The 25,058-nt window shown below is 39.3% G+C and overlaps 1 protein-coding gene across 1 annotated transcript; it reads right to left on the minus strand.

Annotated features, from left to right (window-relative positions):
* Positions 1 to 219: 219 nt before the first annotated feature.
* On the minus strand, positions 220 to 23,711 carry eps8l2 (EPS8 signaling adaptor L2). Its single transcript, XM_062421464.1, has 21 exons — positions 23,497 to 23,711; positions 19,503 to 19,553; positions 18,983 to 19,029; positions 13,341 to 13,405; positions 11,528 to 11,689; positions 10,668 to 10,817; positions 9,473 to 9,552; positions 9,213 to 9,322; positions 9,012 to 9,082; positions 8,806 to 8,932; positions 7,397 to 7,485; positions 7,229 to 7,303; positions 6,296 to 6,444; positions 6,027 to 6,201; positions 5,899 to 5,933; positions 5,703 to 5,808; positions 4,852 to 4,971; positions 3,385 to 3,460; positions 3,072 to 3,243; positions 1,491 to 1,623; positions 220 to 1,159 (listed from the first exon to the last, which is right to left on the minus strand). Exons 2-21 carry the CDS (start codon positions 19,547 to 19,549, stop codon positions 1,082 to 1,084), a joined length of 2,067 nt encoding a protein of 688 aa, XP_062277448.1. The 5' UTR covers positions 19,550 to 19,553; positions 23,497 to 23,711; the 3' UTR covers positions 220 to 1,081.
* Between the last annotated feature and the right edge of the window lie 1,347 nt (positions 23,712 to 25,058).

Consider the following 25,058-nt stretch of genomic DNA (forward strand, 5'->3'; position numbering starts at 1 on the left):
TTCGAGCTTTGAAAACTTTTGTCTTCAGCTTTAATTATTGTTCTGATACAATAAAGAATCTGTGTTGACTGTTTCTCCATGTCTCATATTATTAATCAGGTGACAAACACAAGAACTAAAAAAAATGATATCAAACATTGAACAAGTTTATTTTTGAATTACATTTTAAAACACTGTGTCCCATAATATTTACAACCCCCTTGAGTTCTTCTTGTCTACGTCTTCATTTAATCATTCATACCAGAACAAAATACTGTCCTCAAATATTCCTCAATATTTGTGTCCGTGCAGTTTACACTGCCAAATGTCATGCTGCAAAAATAAAACACATGAATGACAGCATTTCACTATTATTGACAAAGACTTCATGCAGAATTTCTGAGTTCAGTAAATTGTGATCAACAGCAAGATTAAGTGAATTACTGCTGATCTGCAGTTACCATCCAGGATGAGAGCGCTGCTGACACCTGCTATGAACAATACATAGCAGATGCTTTATTAATGTATTATAGCTGTAAACAGTAATATGAAAATAATTGGCTAAATATCAGAAAATGTGTCATACATCCTGGCACAGATTTGGGTATGCAACAGCTAAGATCTACTTATTTACTGATTCTTTTAGTATACGGCTGTAATATTAACAATAAGCATAAACTTCGACCACACTGCTTGTACAAATATGTACGTTACTTGTCTGTCATGCATACACATGATCGCACACATACACACACATTCACACTCAAACACTCACACACACATACACACACACACTCACACACACATACACACACACACACACACACTAAACTGTACATAGATTCATATGGTCCTCTTTTCACACAACAAACATCTTTTCAACGGCTAAATTGAAAGAGACGATAGAAACAAATGCAACATAATTAATTAATACATGAATACATACACATTGGTTGATACAAAATAAATATACAATTAAACATGTATACAACATTTGAATATATTCTATTGTGGGTCCTAATTAACAGTAGATTGATTTGAAAAGCTGCTGCAGTGAGAGAGCTGCGGGGGAAGAAAGCAGTCGTTGTGTTGGTCGGCAGGTTCACTCTTTGCTGCCAGAGGCGATCCTCTCCTGTCTCCGCTTCATGATCTCCTGGAGCTCTGAGTCTCCGTTGGTCTTCTGTAAAGAAATCACAAGATTAATTTTCCTCTTCTATAAAAAATAAATGTTCATAGATTCTTCTACTACAAAGTGTAGAATATAGAGAGATACAGAAAGGCTAGAAACATGAGGCACCAAATTTTCAAAAGCAACAGAAACTTTATTTATCAGCTTTGTTCATCATTGTTGTGTAGTCTGTTAATATTTGACACGTTTTGCAGATGGTTGGTCATAAACTAAAGTATCGGACAAATAAACATCACTAAAGTTACCACAAGTCATCCTCTGAGTAACATGGATGTCTGTACCAAATTTTAAAGTAATCCATCCAGACAAGTGTGTGACTGACCTCTAGCTGTGTCTTCTGCACAGTAATCTGACAGTAAATACGACCGCCTTCTTCTCCACACACCGCCTTCAGTTCTTCCTTGTTGAGGGAAAACAGCTGGGCTCCAGTCAGGATCCCCAAACATTCAACCGCCCTGCGGAAAAAAGTGAGGTGATTAATTTATATGTTATTTAAATATATCAAAATCTACTGTATTTACAAACTATATATTATACCTATATATATATACCTATTATACCCTAATCCTTAAAACTGGAGCACTCATTTTAAGCTCCCTGCTGTACTCCCTGTAAACACACGACTCCACTTTCGATCACCATCATAAAGTTTGCTGTCGACACAGCTGTGGTGAGCCTGATCACAGATGACAATGAAAAGGCCAATCTGAAGGAAGTAAAATCTACTCCTGAACATTAGCAAGACTAAGGAACTGATAGTGGACTTTGGGAAGAAGAAGGGAAGGAACAACGCCCCCTTTAATATCAAGTGGAGAGGCTGGAAAGCTTCAAGTACCGTGGTGTCCACATCACTGAATTACAGCCTGATAACAGCAAGATAACACCCCGACCTGGGTGCTGCACTCTGACTCAGTGGCGAGAAAGGCAAGGCAGAGACTGCTTCACCTCAGACATTTGAGGAAATTCTGGGTATCCCCTCAAATACTGAGGAATTTCCACTCCTGCACCATCGAGAGAGTCCTGATGGGTAACATCATTGCCTGGTACTGAAACAGCACTGAACAGATCCACCTGTAAAGAATGTGTGGTAGACGCACATCTGCAGAACAAAGAACTAAATCTGTAAAGGCAGAAGAAAGTCCACACACTGTAGCTCCCACTGCAGGTATAGTTTAATGGGATATCAAGTGACATGTTAAGCCTCTTGCTTTTCTCCAGGCTTGTTCAGCTGAACATACAATAGGTGATGCTCAGCCCTGCCTAAAGGATATTTACACCGGGTGCTGCAAGAGTAAGGATAGGAGAATCATTAAGGATCCTAACCACCTAGATAACAGCCTTCTGTCCCTGCTGCTGTCGGGAAGATATTACCAGATGTACCAACCCAGAACTGAGAGATTTAGGAAGAGCTTCTATCCTCCTAAGGCCTATAGGTACCTAAATGAGGTCACTGCCTAAGTGCCCCCCACACCCCCACAATCATACACATATATGTATTACTATTCCTATCCTATTTAAACTCTTTTTTACCTTTTTTTCTATTTGTTATACACAAATTAAAGGAACCTGCAGGATTACATTTCACTGTGGCTGTACCTTATATGATTACATGTGAAAAATACACTTGATTTATGAATTGATTGAAAACTACATATGTGAACCTCATGGTGGTGCTAGAGGAAAAGTCAAGTAATCAAGAACAGATCGACTGACATCCCCTGGCTCAGGCTGGGCAAGCGTGTCTAAAAATGTGTTATTATTATTATTGACAGTACTTTAACATCAATGGAGAAACCGAACATCAGCTTTGAATGTCTCCTGACTATTCAGTCTGAACTTTAGGGTGTGGGGACCGAGAAAGTATTTTGATTTGCTAGACTGATGAGCGTCACAGCCGACTTACGGTCTAGAGAAATCTTTTGATTTGAGCCATGCTGTGACCTGCTCTGGTTTTGAGTCGAAGCTGAGCGGCACTAGGTTGCCGATGGGTCGCTCCACACGGAACTTCCTGGTAGGCGGCTGGTTTTTGTTTGCTGTGATCATCATCAATAACTCACTGTTGACTTCATCCATCTCTGCAGCACAGAAACAGGACAGCAGCAGAAGTCAAAATCAGAGTGGCAACTTAAAAAGCTGTTTGATACTTTGCTGTTTCAAAACATATCCTATCTATAATTCCTAAATCTGACATAGTTTACTTTTCTGTGTTCACTCACTTTTGTCTTTTTGTCTACCCTTGTTGAAACTCTCTCTGTGGTGCAGGGCTCCAGGTGGTGACGTTGTGTAGCCAGGCTGCACAAACACAGACACAAACACAGTCCATGAGAAAGAAAATGCAGCCAACAAAAAACAGGTTTGTCTTTCATCCCATTGTGGTTAATACATTTTTGCCCAGGAGCCAAAAGTAAAATATGTGTGTGAAAGTATCACACACCAAGACGAGTAGCTGAGTATCAGTACCTGCTGCAGGGCATTGGTTAACCTGCATGTAGATTTAAATGCATGCAGTGTGTGTCTGCAGGAATGCAGACTTTCAGTGAAAGTAGGAACAAAACTGTTGCACAGTGTCAAGGATCACAAGTGCAGAAAGTCTATGAACAAAGCTGCCCTGATCTTGGACACGTATTCAGATGATATCAAAAAGAACAATGATCCCACACTGTTATATAGCTTTAATCTTTGATATGTAATGCACTCCTTGATTAATCTGTGATACAATTTGGCAATTAAACTAACATGTTGAATAATTAAAAAGATAAATTGTACATACTGTAAATTATTTGTTATCTATCATAGCTTTTTATTTATCGAATTATAAATGTACTGCTGGAAGATCACTTTATCGTGGCCTCCGCACACTGTAGCAGAAGTGTTATCTGTTTAGTGTACAAGTGTCCTTTTGAAATTTTAACTTTGAAAAACATTTCCTACATGCAAAATCAATAAGTCCACAGGCAGTGATAATAAAACTATATACACAGTCGCCCATAAAATTGGAATAATTTAGTTTTCAGACACATTCCTCTTTTTATTTTCTATTTATACACATCAGTAATCACCTTTGACCAGGTGCAATGAGATTGATCAATACAATTTTGAGAATATATACACTTTTATCTATCAAGAATAAATCACATTGTCACAATCATTTCATGGAAAGAGGTATAAAATATTTTATTCCAACTTTATGGGCGACCGTGTATTTTAGTTGGCAGTTGCCTACATTTCCCAGAAATCAACCTCCTGATAAAAATCCTGAGCTTGTACACTCCAGCAGGTGATCATGACTTTAGGAGTGAGATAAACATAATACTGATACACATACAGATAATGTAAGTACAAAGTACAATAATCAGATTAAGAAAAAATATATTCATAACAGAAAAAATATTCTATGACTCTATTGCACTCTGGTCTATTGATGCTCCAACATACAAAATGGATTGAATACTGCCGCAAAACAGTCTATAACTCTTTTCTGTTATGAAATGTCAGTGTCTTTTAATGGCATCACATTGTTTTCTTAGAGTAGCTGCCTGTGGTTATACTAAAAATATAACATACCAGTTAATGGTGGATTTTAACTATTACTTTTACTGTTAGGAGAAGCTTCATACACCCACACAAAGTTTTATTGGTAATAATATGATGTTAATATACCGCAGATGTGTTGTGCAGGTTACCTGATTGAAGACAGCTTCAGGCTCGTCTACCTTCACAACATCCAGGACGTTATATGGGACGTAGCCAGACTGGCCACTGCGATTTCGTAATTTCCACCACTGTTTGTCGTCTTCTATCACCTGTGAAACACATTTCACATCACAATCCAAAACAATGAAGATTGCAATTAACACTCATCCTACTCACTAAATATGATCCCCAAGAATTAACTACTGTAAGAAACAACCATCCCAGCAAAATGTTAACTTATTTCTTCTTAAAACATTCTTAGTTAGGTAACTAATGTTGCCTGAATAGATTATTATTAATTTAAGAAAGTTACAGCTATTTGCTATTACTTTCCACAAAGCCTTCAAAACGAGCCCATACCCCACCGCCAGTGGTGCGTGATACTTTAAATTAGGACCCATGGCAAACATGTACTCAGTAAAAATCTATTAAAACTTTGTGATAGAATAAAGCACCTGTGAGATATGAAGTCTGCGGGTAACCCAGTCAGTAGGATTAAAATTAAACTCAAGTCTTGTGCAGCACAGACAGCTGACCTGTCTACAGCTGAAATGACTTTGTCGCTGGAATTCACTTTTTATGCGTTAGCACTGGACATGGGTTAATTTTTACCACCACTTTCTACTTACTCTTATAGTTTTACTTATAGTCTTACTCTATATGTTTTTCTTATAGCATATAGTTAAGTTGAGATTTTTGATTTCAAAACAGACTATGAAGGATTTGCATCATCCCTGACAGCTGCTATAAGGTACAATGTACATCTGCATTTATGCAGAAAAACTAGTGTATGTGTCAATCTTTGCAATGGAGGTACAAAAAATATGCTGTTGTTTTTTACCTCGAGGATTTCATCCTGCAACACTGACAGCTCGTTGGCATTCCGCGCTACAAAGTGGTAGCGTATCTTGGCATATTTGCGGATCGGGGTCATCCCATTATAAGACCTGGTAAGACACATGGAAGCCTTTAATCACAGTTTGACATGTTTAATGTGTTACTGTGTCATGTGAAAAGTGTTTGAAGGACTCACTTACCCATTTGATGAAGTTGAGGAATGAGTTCCATAAAACTGCAAAAACAGACAGATTGTTAAATTTTTACGAGTCAAGACTTCTAATGATTAGTGTATTTACCAACAGCAGCTGATAAACATAACCCTTACATCATCAGGTGAATGAGTCCTGTAATCAGGGCTGATGGGAGTCCCCAGTGGCCCTGTTGGAGCGGAGACCTCTGTTTCCCACGGGGCTGTCCTGAAGATCTCTGCAGGCGGCTCCCAACCGTTACGAAACTTGGGGTAATAAGGTGGAGCACACTGATCCTTCGGCCACTCGGATCTGCAGGAGGAAGAGGAACAACAACAGGATGGTCAAAAGGCGACCGTTAAGCTGCCCATCCTGACAAACAATCACAATAATAACACATATGTACCTGGGTTTGGTCCATCCTTCTCCCAGCAGCTCAAAGATGGTCATCTCTTTGGGGGAGAGGTTTGCCCGCAGGAAGTCGACAGCGTCTTTGGACAGGTGAGGGGAGATAATGGAACGTACGAGTTCAGGACTTCCACAGCTCTGCAGCACCTGTGGACACATTCAGAAGGTGAGTGGCTTTTAAAAATGTGTAAAACTGTATTTTCCTTTTTATTACTTACAACTGTGTATCATTCATTTTTTCCATATTGATGCAAATATATATGCAAATATACAGTATATGGTATCAAAGTTAAATCATGAATCTCTTTTAAATACTCTAAAATACTTATTTAGGCATCTTTCTTAAACTATGAAACAACTAAATACAGCACAGATGTACTGAAGCTGCTGCGTGTTGCCACTGATTGCTGAGTGGTGCCAAACTTTTAATGTTACTCCTCCATCTTTATCTCGACCTTATCAAGCAATCCAACGTGTCCAGAGATTACTAGACTTTATCAATGCAAGGACTAATCACAGCAGTGTTTTTCTATCCAGCAGTATCAAAGGTGTGGTTCAACACTGTGGCTTGGGAAACCAGCATTGTGTAAGTACGGCTGCACCTGTGTCAGTGCCAAAAGCCACGTCGCTCCAGTCTGGTGAGAGTTTAGCAGAGTAGCAGTAGGTGCGGTGCCAGGAAAATTAAAAACAATAAAAGGAATGCTTGATGGCAACAATGCAAACTAAACTGTTCTCATTCTGTGTTTTTAAATAGGCTCAATGTGTTCTCGTCATATACGCCTGGGGGATCGGTCGACATTAGCTGTCTCCAATGACATGGAGAACTTTTGTAGCATGATTTATAATGTAGGTATTCAGAAAATATGCCCAAGATGACATCATCTCACTTAACACAGTCTTCATCTTGTCTGAACAGGTTTTTGGCTCTTACCATCTCCAGAGGGCCGAAGAGAAAATGAACCAGTTCTGCCGCACTTGGATTGTGGATGTGTTTCTTCAGTTTGGCCTGCAGGGAGCGCAGTGATGGACAAAATGAGAAGGTGATGAAGAAAGGGCAGCTGGACAAGAACAATGGAGATTAGGAGCTGTGATATCTCACCAAGAGGTTGAGGGCCAGCTTCAGTTTCTGCAGGCTATCAATGAACTCTGCTTCAGAGGGGGGCTTGGCTCGCAGGGTCAGCATGCCCTCTGTAAACAACCAGAGCAGACCAGCAACAATGACCACATGCAGACTCCAGGGTTACCAGCCTGCCATGCGGACACATTACAGACCGGACACGGGTTTCACTTTCTGGCCAGGGTTCAAAGTCACAAGCTGACAGATTTTTTAAACTCTGAAAAATCTAAATGTTATTTTTCTATCTTCACTAAACATTACTGCTTTTGTCTAAGGTTAAATAAAGGTTACCGGTTCAATAATAGTTAGTTAATTAACAGCTTTACGGTTGAAAAGTCCACCTTGGTCAGAGAGTAAAAGCCCAAGAAAGAATGTGCTACGTCAGCGTTTCTCAACCTGAGAGCCAATAAATCTCAAACTTCTCATGATGCCAGAAACCAGAGTTATGTCACATAAGTAAGTATGATAATCCTTTAAACTGTATTTTCAGGAGCATGGAAGGACCTTCATTATGACATCAGACCTACTCATTCTTTAAATATTAATTCCGGTTAATTAAGCTTTATTTATTCAGGATGCTTAATTGAAATTTAAAAAAACAAACATTTTAATCAATGCATCTGTGTTAGAAATCTTTTGATCAACTAGTGACACCATGAGCCATCCAGGTCCCAAAGTTGAGAAACAGACTCTTAAGATAGGGAATACATCAGTTTCATCTGTCTGAGTGGTCCGGGACAACACATATTTGTGTTACTTTTACATTGTTATTATCGAAGGATGTGCAGAAAAAAGTAACACTCACTGTAAGTGAAGTTGGTCCCAGACCAGACACACAGAACATAACAATCATTATTAATAGTCACATGTGTGTCTCACTGCACAGGAAACGAGGTGGGTTGAAATAAAAACAGCATCACACACTGCCAGCGCTTGGTGGTAAAACATTACTCAACATCTTGAAGTAATATTATTACTTTCAACTGTGATAATTAGGACTCACAACTGCTTTTCCACTTTCTACCCATAAATAAGAGGTTAAAATAGTTTTAACTAATCTCATCTGTATGTCATTGCAGCCTCCAAATTAAACTACAGTGAGTTTATTTTCTACGGTGATATGATTTAGACAGAATCTCACTGATTGTTGGGTAAAATAAAATCTCCAATGGGTGGAACAGAAAAGTAATAATATTACTACGTAATGCAACTGAGTAATGAGTACTGTGTTACTTAGCATGACCCCAAACTGGCCACTAACACCACACATACATCACTGGATGAGAGTCCCAGGCCACAGGACACAAAGAGACACAAACATGGCAACGTGAGCAATATGAATATATTGTCACTGCATTCTTTCCACCACATCAGAAGAAAGGGAGACAGACCTGCTGGTCCTTTCTTCTTATTCTTCTTACTCTTGTTGCGGTGGTCCAGCTGACTAAAGGCCTCTGCTGCCTTTTGCAACCGTGCCACAAAAATTTCAATGTCATCCAGGGCACAGTTGAGGATTTGCTGAGGGAGATAAATCCTGGGGTTTAGTATGAAGAATATGACATTATGAAAAGGTGAAAGGATCTCAGCAAACACTCACCACATCCTTCTCAATGCGGTGGGCAAGCTTTTCATGTGACTCTGAGTCACTTTGTGAAGAAAGTCGTCTGTCTGCATCCAAACACAAAAGAACTCGTGTTTAAACGAAAAACATGCTGATACAAACACAACCAATGTAATGCACAAAATGTGAACTGTGCACGTAAAAAATGCATTATTTTGAGTGCACATGTATTCTCACTCTGTGTGTTTGGGGCAGACACTCGTCCCTTTGGGGTAGGGGCTGGACCCCTAGGTGCTGAAGGGGGGAGGATGGTCTCTCTGTGATGCTTCATTTTCTCCTGGTTCATCCTGACAGAGGAGGAGGCATCAAGACTTGTGCACCCAACATCAAGTTAGCTAAGCACTAATACAGGTCATCATCACCTGTTAATATGTGTGTTTGACTGCAAGAGTGTTTGTATGCGTGTGTTTGTGCAGCAGTAGCAGCTCTGTTCTCACTTCAGAGTCTGAGGCCTCATTTTCTTTCCATGCTTGTTGTCTCCCATGGCACTGTCTACATCTGCATGAACCATCTCAGCCTGGAGAGAGACACAATGAGTCAAACTTAACATTAGTTTTGTAAATTTCACCTAAATGCAGTTTCACTGACAGCCATAGATGTGGTAACATTTTCTGTCTCCACGTTTCATTGCATCTCTTGCATCCAATTGCAATTTTCCCCACATGAAATTTCCTTTCATAGTTGACAGTAAATAGCTCATTGCATACTGAGATTAATATAAATCTTATAATGAACTATGTATTTCAAATTGGACCAAAGTGATTGGATTCATTAAATTCTATTCCAATATGAATGATTTCTGATCCTCAGTAAAGTTTCAGCTGCTGCACAGCTGAGGAGCGATCTGATCAAGCTTTTGCTGATGTGACAGACTTTTTTACAGACATCAGACAGATCAGCAGTGTGAACTTTACTGCATCTAAAACCGTACACACAGGCCTTCCATTGACAATTTTATGTTGATTTAGTGCTTAATATGTCCATATGTTTGCTCATATTGACCTGTGGTATACTCTGTGTTGCTTGCTCTAGAAAAGTCTAGAATAAATAAACTTCAGTATTTACATATAGCCAGTAGATGGTGAAATTGAGTGTGTTGGTTTATCTGAAAAATGTTTTAGCACTTCTACAGATTCTGAACATGTTAACTTTCTATTTTCTCTGACACTGAATGTCGAAGGCATCACAGTTTAGATTAACAATAAAATTCACTCTCTTTTATCTTCTCTCTGTAAAGACAATAGCAGATGTGATAAGCAAAGGTCTTTGTATTGATTCCTCTCAGCCCAGTCAATGATTATGGCCCCCAATTATGATAATCTACAGTTTTATTTGAACTTTTCTTTGAACTTACTGGCAGTCATTCTGAACTATCATTAAGAAAGAATATAATACACTCTCAGCGATAGATCTTCCCGCAAGCAATTTTCTTTGACCAAGGCTATAAAATTTAAAAAAAGAAAAGGATACACAGAAGCACACAGCCACCGACAGAAGTGAAATTTGACCTAGCGCTCCATATTCAGCACCTCTGATTTATGAATGACATAAAACACAAAGCCAACCAATCATGCAAAGACAATAAAGGATGCAAACTGAGCCAAAGGCTGCAGCACTCAAACTGAGACCCACCTCCACCTCATCACAATGGAAGAAGTGTATGTCGGGTTTATACTGGTCCTTGTCCTGACACACAAGCAGCAGCACAGAGGGGTAACGCGTCTGATTCAACACTGTCTGACACATGTGGATTGTGGGTAGAGGAAAGTTCTCCAGCTCTTCCTGCGGGAGAAAAAAACAGCAGACTTAGTTTAAGTCCTCAGTAAGAATAAAATAACTCTACAAACAGTCGTAGCATGCTGTAGAAAGTCTAATAAAAGGAATAGTTCACCATTTTGGGAAATATGTGTATTGGCTCAATACAATTCAGCAGCTTAGCTTGTCTGGCCCTGACCAAAAGGTAACACAATTTGCCTACCAGCACCTCTAAAGTCAGCTAATTACCATGTCTTTTGTTTAAATTTGTCTAATTTAGCTAAGCTCCAGCTTCATATTCTTTATACAGATGTGAGAGTATATCAGTCTTATCTACCACTTACCAAGAAGTAAATAAGCCTATTTCCCAAAATGTCTCTCTGGTCATGGAGGACATTATGACATTCAGTATGTAAATAAAATAATGTTGGAAAATATTAATATATAAAATGATGGCTGCATACATTAGTTTTTATTTCACACTGCCATTTAATTGTATTATTTGTTGCATATATTGTCTGCATTTAATACATTTAAAATGTTATTCATATAAATGTGTTACCATATTTAATAGTTCCATATTGATTGCAACTTAAAGAGGTACTCCTGTCATTTAGTATACACTTTCAATAAGTTGAGATATTAAAGATGTCCATATCGAGGTTGAGATATCTTGACTTTTAGCTCTTAAAATAGTGCATAGTGCAGAGTGTGTATGGACAGATGTGAAGCTGTACCTGTGTGTCACAGTCCAGCAGCCTGACCGCATTGTCGGTGACCTGCAGGAGCATCTCCTGCGTCCAGATTTTGTCTTTTGTATCCAGCAAGACGAGTTTCTTGATGGCATCGTCCACTGTGGCAATGGACTCTGTCTTGTCCATGATGAACGTGGAGAGATGCTAAGGAGAAAACAATTTGTTGGTTCAGGAAGCCCAAGATTTGCGGCCTCGGATGGAGGCTTAGACCTGGCATGAACTAGAAAAACATTGACTGTATGGAAGATAGGAGAGGCATACTTTGAAAAGTGGTTGGCCACAATTTAAAATTCACATCATTTTTTGTTAACTGGCTGCATGACATTAGAAATTGTGGAAAATATGCTTTTTGCTTTCTTGTCAAGACTTGATACCACTCTCAGTTATGAGAGCATTATTGATCCTCTCATCTATTGATCCACCAAAATGCGACTGTATTTTCTGTTAAGCCTGTTATTTTTGTCGAGAAAATACTTAAACTGATGCTACATTTTGTCATGACGCCTTCAGCTGACAGTTATTTTGCATTACTGGCAAGTTTTATCTAATTTTCAGGACTGCAGTATTGCCACTTTCATGGCTCTGTATGTGACTAATGCCAGCATGGCTGTTATCTGTGATTACCTGCCTGTGTGATAATGGGGAGGCATTTAAAGAAATTCAATCCGCACAGACACAGGACATAGTTCAACACCATCTCGGGTCTGCAGTACATTTCTGTTTGTCTTCCAACAAATGAGATGTAATCGAGAGATTAAGTAGTGTATCAGATTTTATCTTTGAGCAAAGGAAAAAAATACCATAACATTTATATTCAGTGCTTTGACTTTATCCTGTTTCTCCAGCGAGGTTTACTAACCTGATTTCAATTATAGATCCATATACTTAAAAATCACAAAAATTGTTTTGGTTTTATGTGTTTCACCATTTTGAGAGTGACAGAAAACAACTGGACACATTGCTGCAATGTGATCAACAGCCAAATGTGAGATTTTAGCATTTAATTGTATAATTTCATGTACATTTTAAAAAATATATAACTATATCTGCTATCTCTATCTCTATGTAAGATCTATAGAGCATATCATTTATGACTTTATCTCCTCAGTCACCAGGCAGGTAAACACGTACAACTTGCATGAGTAATCAAATACAACACAATAAATTAAATCATAACGTCATTTAAAATGATAGTACACAGCATGCATAGAAAAAACAGCAAATGTCCCTTATCATGCAAAAAAAAAAAAAAAAGATTAAACATTAACTTTTTGATTCTCTTTAATAAGTGGTAACTATTTTCAACTTGGATAATGATTGAAGGTAACAACCTTTTGAGTATGAGCACATTACAGCTTACAGTGCAGCTCAGACTGGGGCTACATTGTTTTTTATTATCTGCTGATGATTTTCTTGACTAATCGACAAATTGTTTAGTAAAAAACGTGAGAAAAAGTGAAAAATGCTCATCACGATTTCCAAGAGTCCAAGGTGACATCTCTTAACAGTCACAAGACATTCAATTCATAATTACACAAATCAGAGAAAAGCAAGTGAAAAGCTGGAACTTTTTTGGAAATTAAGCTCGAAAACAGAAATTAGTTGCCGATTAATTTACCTCAACTGAGTAATCAACTAATTGATGGATTATTTAAGCTTTGAGTCAATAAAGCTTAAGAATTAAATATACACCTATTCTCATACTCTCCAGTTTTTCACATTCATTTAAACGTTAAAAAAATTCAAACACTGCCTTATTTTGCTTTAAGACAAACACAAACACAGCAGCTCTTACCTCAACATGATACTGTGACGTCTCATGCATGATATAATTGGAGTTGGAATATTTTTTCCTTTGCTCTGTTGAGAAGAAAACAAAGATGTTAGAAAATGAGAAACTTCCCCGTCCTGCCTGCGATTTTACGGTATGTTTAATTATATAAACAGCTGACCTGAGAACCACATATTGTCTGAATCAGCAGTGAGCAAATGAAATGAGACGCTTATGTGCGAGCTGAGAAGACCAAGAGGGCAATAAGGAAGTAAGGACACATAATGTGTCTACTCCTGTTATACAGGGCAATTGTAAACTTTACAGTCAGCTAAACTAGATAGCCACATCTAGTGGCTACACACACATCAGACGCCTCTTTTAGACATATGATAGTATATTTTACAGCTATATGGATTTTTCTCTGCATGAAACACAAAAGTGATCAAACTAATTCACTTGTGATATTAAATGGTTTAGCATATTTTTTTTCTTAAAGTGCCCTTCCATAAGGATATACCAAGAAGTTAATCATTAAATCTCATATCAAAGAATCTTTGAGATTGGATTTACCCTCACGAGAGCTCGCTCCAAGCAGGGCAACAATCAGAGGCACAGATTTAACACAGGGTCAAAGAGCAGCTATGACATTTCTCGACAGCAGCGTGCTAACTTCCTCATCTGTGTTACTTTGTAAAGTCTGCCTCAGATGGACTCACAACACTGCTAAGCTGTAGAGTAGTAAGGCAGCTGATAGTACTGTAAGCAGGGAGTGGCATGTTGTAAATTATGTTTTGTTAGTGGTTAACATGTCAAAGTTTCACCCCAGACATGATTTAAGACATTCATTATTTGAGTGTGATTTGTTTTTTCCACATATAACCCCCAAACAAACAAATAAATAAAAGAACAGCAATGAATTTCACATTTTAAAAAATATATGATTTTGGCGCATTTTATGTCTTAGCTATAGTAGACAGAGGAAAGATGACAGGAAATGAAGGGAGAGGGAGATAGGGGTCAAATGTCACGGCCTCATGGGTTTTGGACTTTTTGTTTGTTTTCTGGGTTTTGCTTTTTTTTCAGGTGGCGTAAGTATTTTCAGTTTCCCTTCTGTGTTCCTGAACTCCTCCCAAGCCCATTTTTCCATCCACACCTGCCCTGTATCAGGTTGGTTAGCCCTGCCTTGCCCTTTACACCTGTGTGTCACATGTCCTCCCAGCCAATCTACTCCCAGTTTGCCCTTGTCTAGTCACCTGTTCCCCATCAACTGATTAGATCATTTAGTATTTAAGTCTTGGTTTTCTGGTCAGTCTTTGTTGTCAGATTCTTTGTCATGTTCTCGTTTAGTTTTGTTCAAGTTTGTCAAGTCTGTTTGTCTGTGCGTTCCAGTTTTCTTCAGCCCTGCTTTCGGTTTGGTCTCTGTATTTGTGTCCACCTCCTCTGCTCTTCCATGACATCAACATGCTATAAACGTCCACAGAGGTTGCAGTAATGTGGCATGTGTCTTAACCAGTAAGCTATCAGGGAACACTTTCATACACATTCATAAAAGCACATCTGCTCTTTCTCCTTCCTCATTTAAAAATCCAGACTCTATGTATGTAAATGTGTTGTATTTTGTAATGTAACTATTAAATGCAAGAAGTTTCCTACTTCACTGAAGGGGGTTTGTTATGTAGAAGCTTCAAATTACCACATTAAACACTCTCATATTGGACCATGACTGACTTCTAGACGGGTTGTGCTCAAAGTCATCTTTGTACGTGCGATCCAGTCAGGAAACTCACATCAAGGTTTTCACAATTTATTGCCACAATAAATATTTTATTTGGGCGGAGTGACTCTGTTCCAATCTGAGCAAGCTTAACACATCCAGTCCCTGATCTCACAAACCCCCCAGCAGAGCCTGAGATACACAACATTTGATGACCATGAACACATTAAATAAAACATTCAACATCACAAATGTCAATACACGAGGAGCCTGGGTGAACTCAGTGGTGTTGTAGGCAGGCTGAATGAGCGCCAAATGTTTACAAGGACTGCCTATCATGAAAAAACTTGTTTAGACCAATAAGGTTGAGAATGTTTAAATAGCATTTCTAATCATAGTCATGCAAACACTTGAACTCCCTTTGTGAAATTCCACTTATAAAACATCATTGCGTGTGCCATTGGCTGGAGCCATTGAGTGTGCCAGTGTGCTCATTGACCTATTTACCAGGTGAATAGTCTGCGGGTAACAATTACGGTTAAATGAGAGCATGTTCCTATCAACTCCACTGCCAGATCTCATATCAGATCTCTTTCTTTCCCCCACCCAACAGAGTCAACATTTTGATGCCACACAGACTCCAGCTCTTGTTCCCTCTGCATACAAACATTGAGACACATTTCACTTCATGTTGAATGTGACACAAAGCCCTGCTGTTTGTATAGCACTTAACAAAATGTGTATTAGGGCTCTACGGTACATTCCAGTATTTGATATCTCCTTATTGATAATACAGTATCATGTAAACATGGCCTACATAGAGCTCTGACTGAAACATGTTTTTAAAGGGATGGCTTTTTTTCTGGTCACCATCATCGCTGTCCAAATGACGCAAGCATTTGTCTTTCCTCTTCCTGCCATTTCCTCTCTGCTGATTCCTTCCTGCTTGGCTCCACACCATACAGGTGAAACACAAGCGTCAGGTGTCTTTCTGAAAGTTGAGCTCGTCCCATGTCTTATTAATGACTGACATTTATGCCAGTCAATTCACAGGGCTGCAACAGCTTGCAATAAGAGCCACTTAGCAGGCAGATGGGCAGATCCTCAGAGCTCTCTAGAGTCACTGACCAGTGATAAACATGACTGCTTGGCAGATTATCAAACCAATACATGGCCCAGATCAATCAGGCATCCCAAACTCCCTTTAAACTTCAACACATAGCAAATGAGACTCGATGTAAAACAACTAAAGTTAAATCTTTATTTCTTTGATATGTCATGAAATAATTTAGAAAATAATAAATTCCTGAATTGCAATGCAAAGACTGAATGATTCCGACCAACCAGATGACTCAAACAGTAAGCAGCTTGTGACCTGGTTTTTTTTTTGGGGGGGGGTTGTTGTTTTTTTTTTTTGTTTGGATTTTTTTCTCTCTCTCTCTGACTGCATGGCATGCTTTGGATACAGAAGTATACTGCTGTGTCCAAAAAGATTTGGCAATACATTACCAGAAATGATCACATTCACAGATTTCAGAGCCTTTTTCACCACAGAGCTCTTAAACTAATGTTGACCAAACTAATTTATGTCATACATTTATTCATCAAGAACAGTAAGAAGCCAAACACATACTGTCATTCTGTAAAATATAGCACTGGTCTGAGAAAGTCTAAATCAAACCCACACAGCATTAAAGAAAATGCAGTCAAACATCTATCATAAAGATTCAAATGAATTTCATACAGACGCACAAAGGTTTGAAGAAAAACAACGCAATAGGACGAGAGTAGCGTAGTAGCGTTTCCACCTGTTGATTCAATTTCAGTCCAAAGACATTTTACCTGGCAGGGGCATGCTCCTCAACTAAAAACCGTCTGAGAGACTCAAGAAAACTGCCGGGTGGCCTGAAGTCCAGGGATGATGATTTTGATGTGGTGCCTCTCTGCTTTGCCTCAAAGCTGCTGATAACAGATCGAGTGGGATGACCTGTGCATCATTTGCATCACCTGTCTACTGCACTGCCCTATGTGAATGACAGTGAGTTTTGCATACGAGAGATTGAGCTGGGACTTTTGCTCTGCATGTTTATTCAGCTAGCAGCAATCAACGAGCAGGGAGCAACTGACCAATATCTATCCAAATAACTACTACCGTTATTGATGGTGCACAATATTGTCCACTCTCCTGCCTCTGTAGATGGGCAGGACAGGCATGCTGCTGTCATCGTGCAGTGAGAAGGTAGTGGCGACCATCTGCCACACAAGATTAGTCGAGCCAAAGAAACACAGCACAGCCTCGTTACACGTACAGTGGGATATTTCACAGGGATCACAAGAGTGGGTGCATCCTGTGGATATTTGGATGACACACGGCACAGAAATGTTTCACAGACGACGAGGTGCACAGTCGGATGGTTTGGGAACATCTTGCATCTTTTCAATGCCATAATCTGTCATTTGAAGATTCTAAATTTGGAACAGTGCAGCCATGCATGAAAGCAGGTTGTCCTGTCATACCTGGGTGCAGGTTTCTATTTGGGCCGATGATATGTTGCACAATGTTGCTCTATGTTGGCAGTGTGGAGGGAGGTGCTGCCAGGGACCAGTGAGCTAATGTCTGAGGCAGCTTGGGGAGGACCAGGGCTGAGAGAGAGGCAGAGTCCGCCTCTTCCTTTCCCCTTTTCAATGTGCCTTTTATTCACCTGCAAGACATGGGCATCCCCACCCTATTCCAACCACACATTAAAAACAGGCACACCCAGCACTCTCTGCTAATGGAAAAGAACTTTTCAGTCAGACAAACACGCCCTTGCACAAGTATGCAACAGCTAAAATAAGATGTATTACTGAGTTATACAACAGCCATGATAGCTAAGTGTTGGATATAAAAGAAGCCAAACGCAAATATGTCCCTCAATTCAAAATATGCACAAAAGACTGCAGGTCAGACAAGACAAATACACGCCTGTACACATATTGACGCACATAAAAAAGGCAGATGCACATGACAAAAGATTCCAGCAAGCTCTGCAGGTTTGGTACCGAGCTGGAAACTCATGTCCCCTGCCTCCCTCCAATGTCCCTAGTGTCTGACATAGGTGTCAGGCTGAGCATGATGGGGGCCCTCAGTGGGACCTTGGCCCCCTCTTATCACTGACAGTGAGTTCTGGGAAGAGTACTGTGATAGTCCAGCGAGGCCATGGGGTTGCAGCAACACACCACAGAGTGAGAGTGCAGGATTTCCTGACAAAGTCATTTGCATTGCAAATCGAACATTGTTGTGATTCGACTCAATTACAATCCTGCTCCTCACAGTTGGACCATTACAGTTTGTAATGAAATTAGAGGATAAAGACTCAGATTATTCCATAATCCATCTAAGATTTATTCCTACTGAAGATGTAAATCTTTACAAATGGTTTACAAATCTACACTTTCATTGTTAAAAAGGAAAGCAATTTCCTAAATAAATCCTAAAAGGACTATAGTTTTCTAGCAAGCATTACTCAAATAGGAATAGTTATTGCATTGTCACAGACTCTTTCTGCCACAGGTAAATGTACATTTGGTGCTCTGGTGAGCACTTACAGCAGCAGGATGGTAATGAAGGAACATGGTGCAACAGTGTGGCTCATTTAAGTGTTTGCTATACAAGCTTTCTAGTTGGATACATTTATTATTGGTTTTGTTCATTAAATGGGAATTTTTCACAATATGTATAGAAATGTTCACTGGCAATGAATAATACACGTAAATACCCTTTACACAAGTAAGTGTACAATCTTCTAAATCACAAGCTATAAATAGTCTGTGGTGACTCATGCCACAGAAATATGGGCAGGTATGATTACATGTGAAGGCAGGTAAAAAAATTGGTTTGACAACAGGCCCACAACAAAACACTCCTGACGACAACAACGGTGTAAGTCTCCTCCACACTTCCACTTACCGTAGAGGGCCTTGGCGCTGAGCTTGCTGTCCGATCTGGCCACTCCACTGCAATGACAAGAAGAGGAAACAGGGTTACGTTGCATGCCCTTCATATTCTCCCCTGCACCTCTGGATGTCAGTGTCACAAACCCTCTGAAACTCGCACGCTGTCACTTCTCATGAGCACAAGCCTACAAAACAGGAGTGATATACTGTACGGAGATTGTCCGAGGCGACTGGCCAGCACTGGATGAGATTAGCCTGAGATTCTGAGCATATGGACTAGCAAGGGAGAGCGAGAGGGAGAGTGGAAAAGGGAGAGGGGGGAGGTCCGGGGCATGGAGGGAGGCTGGAGCCAGGAACCCAGGCAAAGCAAACAATTCTCAACAGAGCCGCTCTGTGCCCGAGGTCCCTGACCCACACCACCTTCCACACACTGGGTTAGTGATTCTCTTTCGCCTGTGTGATGGTAACTCGGCATAACATGATTAGCTAAAGGTAAATACGTCAGGGGAAAAAGGGATGTGTGCCGCACTCACTTGGCTTTCCTCGACGGAGGTCCTGGGACACTCATGGTTCGAGGCATCCACCTGAAGAGAGGAAAAGAGAGGATGAGAATGGGAGAAATAAATAAACAACCAGGGATTGAGAGAGAATGAAAACAGACCTTTTCCTGTGCAATTCAGCTAAAAAAGACCTCTTCATGTTTCTCCTCAATCCACTATAGTGAGCTCTCATATACAATCCATGTTGTATAAGCTTAGAAAGCTATAGCTATAGATACAGTATGAAAAGCTGAGGTGTCGTCTGCTTAGCAGCCTGTTCTTCCACTGTAGGGAGCCAGGTGTTGGGCCTGTACTGCTGGTAGTCAGGGGACTGATCTGGGACAATGGCAGACAGCAGGCTGATATGCGCTGTGTAATTAGATCCACTCTTGTGATGGCTATATCTGCATAGCTGCAATTAATTAATTTGGTCGGGTTTTACACCCAGCCACGCTAACTATTTGATAATTAGTGTGGCCTCAAAGGAAGCAAAACCAATGTGCAACAGAGAATCTGCCTAAATCTGAGAAATTAACAGGGGAAGGAAGTGAGAGAACAAAACTCTCACACTCCTTTCCTGCTAAGCTCGGAGACTCTGTCTTGCCTGTCAAGGTGTGCACTGATGAGGTTATGTAACACAATCAGGCTTACATACAGCACTCACTACAGCTAAACACACTGTATCAGTACCTTCTCTTAACTGTGGAAACTTACAAGCTGCTACATAATAAAGTGAGCTCTGTTTGGTTTCCTTAACAATGATTAATGGTTTGTATCATTGAATTAAATATAACCACTGATAAGTTAATGGTTACAGTGTATTTAACAATGGAAATGTTTACCTTTCGTGGCTTTTAGAGTCCAAAGAGCCATGAATCACTTGAAGCAACCTGTTTGATGTATATAATTAAATGGTACATATATATATACATGTACATAGCAGCTAATTCCACGTGACATGGTGTACCTTCATTTTGAAGCGTTAAAATATTTTTGTAAGGGATAAGGGCATTAATTAATTATTTTGATTATCTGCTGATATGCAGAATTTTTTTCTTGATTAATCAATGAATCGTTTAGCCTATGAATCGTTAAAAATAGAAGTCATGGTGAGGTCTTCAATCCAAAACATATATGACGAAGCAAAACAGCAAATTGTCATATATGAGACACTGGAATCATGAAAATGTGGCATTTTTGCTTGAAATTTTCTGTCACTCGAATAATTGATCAGATATTGCAACTCTTCATTAGATGCATTACACTACACGTGCACAATGTAAATACTCTGTATAGCTGTTACAGGTGCAGTCGCTCAAGATTATCTCACAGCAGATCATAAACATAATCTTCCTCTACAGATAATCTCCTCAGATCTTTGGAAACGCACAGAGGGCAAATCAAAACAATAGCTTTAATGCCACTGAAAGTATGATTTTGTTAAGATTGGGCTACATTTAGCTCCATACCATAACTTTTCAATGGCAACTATAACAAAATCTTCCTGAGAAATGCAAATTAGGGGGAAAAAAAGTTGTATTTACTTTAGTCAAGTCTTCACAAAAGATAGACTTCCTCTTTCTGTCCTTATCTCTGGTCATCTTCTCTCCACGCTATTGTCTCTGACTTTGGCACATCGCCAGCTTTTATGAGGCAGGTGAAGCCTGAGCAAGACAGGCCGGGTGTCATGAGTTGTCAATCTTATGACAAGAGGCCCTCTGCACACCTCTCCTCCACTCAGCCTAATGTGCTTATTGTTCAATAATGACAACCCTTATTCAGAGGTAATTACACGGTATTAGAGCAATAACTACACAAAAAAAGGAGACAAGTTTGAAGGACGCTTATCTTAGGCCCACTCATTCAAGCTGGTATGTGTCATATTTAATTCAGTCCTTTTTCAACATTACTGATAATATCTGGCTGTTTTGATTTTCATATTGAATGGAATGAGGTTAGACAAGGGTTGTCATATTCATAGCGCTCTCTGTGATAACAAATCATTCGAGTACAATGAGAGTAGCACTGATTACTTCAGCACAGGCAAGCCCTCACTTTAAGTCTCTATGAGATGCAGACATTTTAAGTCTCTTTTAGTGTCTATTTTAAGATTGTAGTTTTAATCATGATTACTGTGTTGTTTCTTTTTTTCACATGTTATATCTCATGTTGAGGTTAAACTAACTGGCATCTAACATGCTAATAGTGTCAAAAACACACAAGTAATTAGATTTTCATGAAATGGTGCAAAGTCTCAATTTGAACACTAAAAAGTGTAAACAAAAACATCAAAAAATGTCACCAAGTGCTTGCTCATGGGGGAATGTTGGGTCCCTTTAAATTAAATTAAAGATACAGAAACAGCCTAGATCCACTCCATATGGAAAGTGCCTTGAAATAACTTATGTTGTGATTTGGCGCTATATAAATTCAGATTGATTGATTGACTGAAAAACAAAAAAGTTTTAATACCATGTTAATAAAAAAGCAGCCCCCACTAGAACATTCGGCCCCATAAATAAATCTCAACAACTGCTCTAAAATAATAAATTGTCTATTGTAACCTGTCCAACCCTGGGCCGAACAACACACACCTCCTAACACACCCGGAGCTTAAACAAAGTATTAAACAAAGTATTTAGGGCAACAGTGCATGAATCACTACTGATAACAGGTAAATAGTCACAATGTGGAGACACTGCTGTACTACATTACTGCACCTAGAGAGGGATGGCTTATGTAATATCTGAAATAATATGCGCTTGGTCTGAAATGAGCAATCTGGACTTTACCCTGCTCTCTTGAGTAAGCATTTGGGGAGAGATAACAGCTATCTGATTTATATATTTCAAGGCATTCAGCCATCTGGCTCAATCACGTTACACTGTTATGATCGTTGGAGGTGATGTTGCAGGTTTATGATGGGATGAGTATATTGGTCGTTTGTAAAGACTGTATTCTGTGAATCAGGGCACAGCTGCTGGAGAAGCAGCACAAGATGAAATCAGGTCACTGACAAGATCTCTACTTGTTCACGTGAGATATATTTGATACTCCCAACACACAGAGAACAATCTTGTGCCACAACAGAACAAATGCCATTTAAAAAAAGACTGTGATCCTTATACAGATATCATATTTGTTTCAGTTCAACTGTACAATATCAATATCACACTTAGGTATATTATTATCAATCTGGCAACACCAATATTCCTCATGTACATACTGTTACCATTTTTTATTTCCTATTGTTCATATTGCATGGTTACTTACTTATCATTTATTGGTTTTTTTTATTGATGCTCTCTCTATTTTTGCTATCCACTTACCTGCTGTAATGCTGCTAATTTCCCCACTGTGTGACCAATAAAGGGTTATGTTATGCTATGTTATCTTATCTTATTCTCATAAGCATTTCCCTTAAACCTCCCAGACCAAAATGAACACTACTCTCATCACACAGCTAAAAGCTGTAATTAAGGTTGTGCCTGACATCAGATGTAAATGTATGGTCACAAACATGGGATTATCTGTTTCTCTGCAACTTCGACCTTCGACTTCACTCTATGAGGACCTAATACCAAAAGATGTTACAGTAACTAAGTGAATTATCCAATATCTGAAGGAATTAATGAATGAAGTACCAATGAAACTTCATATGTGCAGCCTTGATAACTAGTGATTTATATTAGGAGACGTTTTCTAATTATTCACAATTACAATAATCACTATAAAAGTATCACTATAAACATATAAGTGGGTCAATCTTTTCATCCAACGTGAATGAGAAATCATTAAAGAGCTCAGAAGAAATAACAAGTTGAACAGAAACTCTGCTGAGGAAGAGAGAGGGTCAAAAGCTCCAGAACCATTTTCCTATGTGGACTTTGTGGTGAGTTTTGTGGAACCATGTTATGTGAGAAGAGAGAAAGAAAGAAAGACAGAAAACAAAATAAAAACGTATCCTTTACCTCTCATTGAAACTTACAATGGTGTTTTCCTGACGGGATGCTCAAGGTGATAAACGTGGGGGATGCAGCACCTGCAGCATTAGTCTGCCATCACAGCCTGCAGACGACCAGGACGATGAACTCCGCAGCAGGAAAACTGTCGATATGTGGAAACGTTTGTTTTGAAGCAGACACTCCAAGATCAACACTGCAAAGTATACAGTTTCTGTCCAAAGAAGTGCGCACACGTTTGTTGTCGGTTCTCAGAAACAACCGCAGAGCAGGTGAGTGATAGCTAGCTCTGCAGGTAACTCAATCTCAGAGGGGAGGAGCCCCAGGGACACTGTGGGTGTGTTGGTCGGTGTGTGAGGTTTTCTCACTCAATTTGCTCCGAGTCTCATGGTGAGAGTTTGCATGCATGCTAATGAATTGACTCATCTGTTTCATGAGCCTGCAGTGCATAAAGCAACACAAACTCACACTTAAAATGCCTGATTTGCACGAATGCATGGGCAGTGAATTATTTTCTGTCAAATCAACAAGCAGAATGCTGTAAAATCTGTCAATCCTGAGATACTTAAAAGCAAATGTGGGAATCAATTAGAGCTTTTGTGAGATGCCTAAGATGAAATCACAATTTTACTACCATTTATATGGTAGTAAAATAGTGACGAATGCATGTTCAAAAAATAATTTCACATGCAAGCTCTTAAGTAGTGGAATAATTTAATTTCCACTGGTTTCATTTTGTATCAAGAAAGCTGGTTTAAAGCAGGTGGATTCAGGAGGGTGAATGAAAGAGGAGCAACAGTGTGGAACGCTGCCCAGGTTTCAGTGTCACTGGTGGGTAAGAATGACCACTCTTTGTCCAGCTATAGTGTGCTTTCCATGCAAAGAGACCCATTTAGATAATGCAGTTGCTCTCGTTTATGTATATTATATGAACAGTCAGTATAAATATTATGTTTTAACAAAATAAATACTTCTCAAAGGGAGGGTTTTCTTATTTTGGCCTCTACTTACTGTCTGCATACCAGCAGTGGGAGAAAAAAAACACACGAATGCTTGTCCACACACAAGCTTGACCTGGAGTCAGTGTTTCTCTGTGTGCTCGGCTCTTGCTCAAGCACAGGCCCTCTGAAATGTGATGTGTTTTGTAACTGGTTACTTTGGAAACCTTGTCATTGGGTTTGATCATTAACTAAAAGTATCACGACTGAGAAATCACCTGTTTGAAGAATGTGGGTTAAAAAAATGTGTGACTATTACAACGCTGTTGAGAGACTGTTCCCAGATCTTCACATGAATGAATGAAGTGCCAGCGCACAGTGCTGATCCGACATCAAAGAGTAATAAAAGGTTTTAACAGCAAAAGTTAAAGATGAATTCTTGCTATTCTTGCGTTTTTATAGGCGACATTTGGGTCAGCGGCAGGTAGTATAAAATCATTATAGGATAATTGTAGCATAGGAATATTAGAAGGTTATTTGACATACTCCAATTAACCCGGGTTATTGAGTCTTTAAATCTGTCTAAAATGATGTCTTCTACATCTTTTACTTAAATGACACTGGATAAGAAAATGTCACCTGTGGTACTA

Source organism: Scomber scombrus, chromosome 6, assembly GCF_963691925.1.
Source record: "Scomber scombrus chromosome 6, fScoSco1.1, whole genome shotgun sequence".
NCBI lineage: Eukaryota > Metazoa > Chordata > Actinopteri > Scombriformes > Scombridae > Scomber > Scomber scombrus.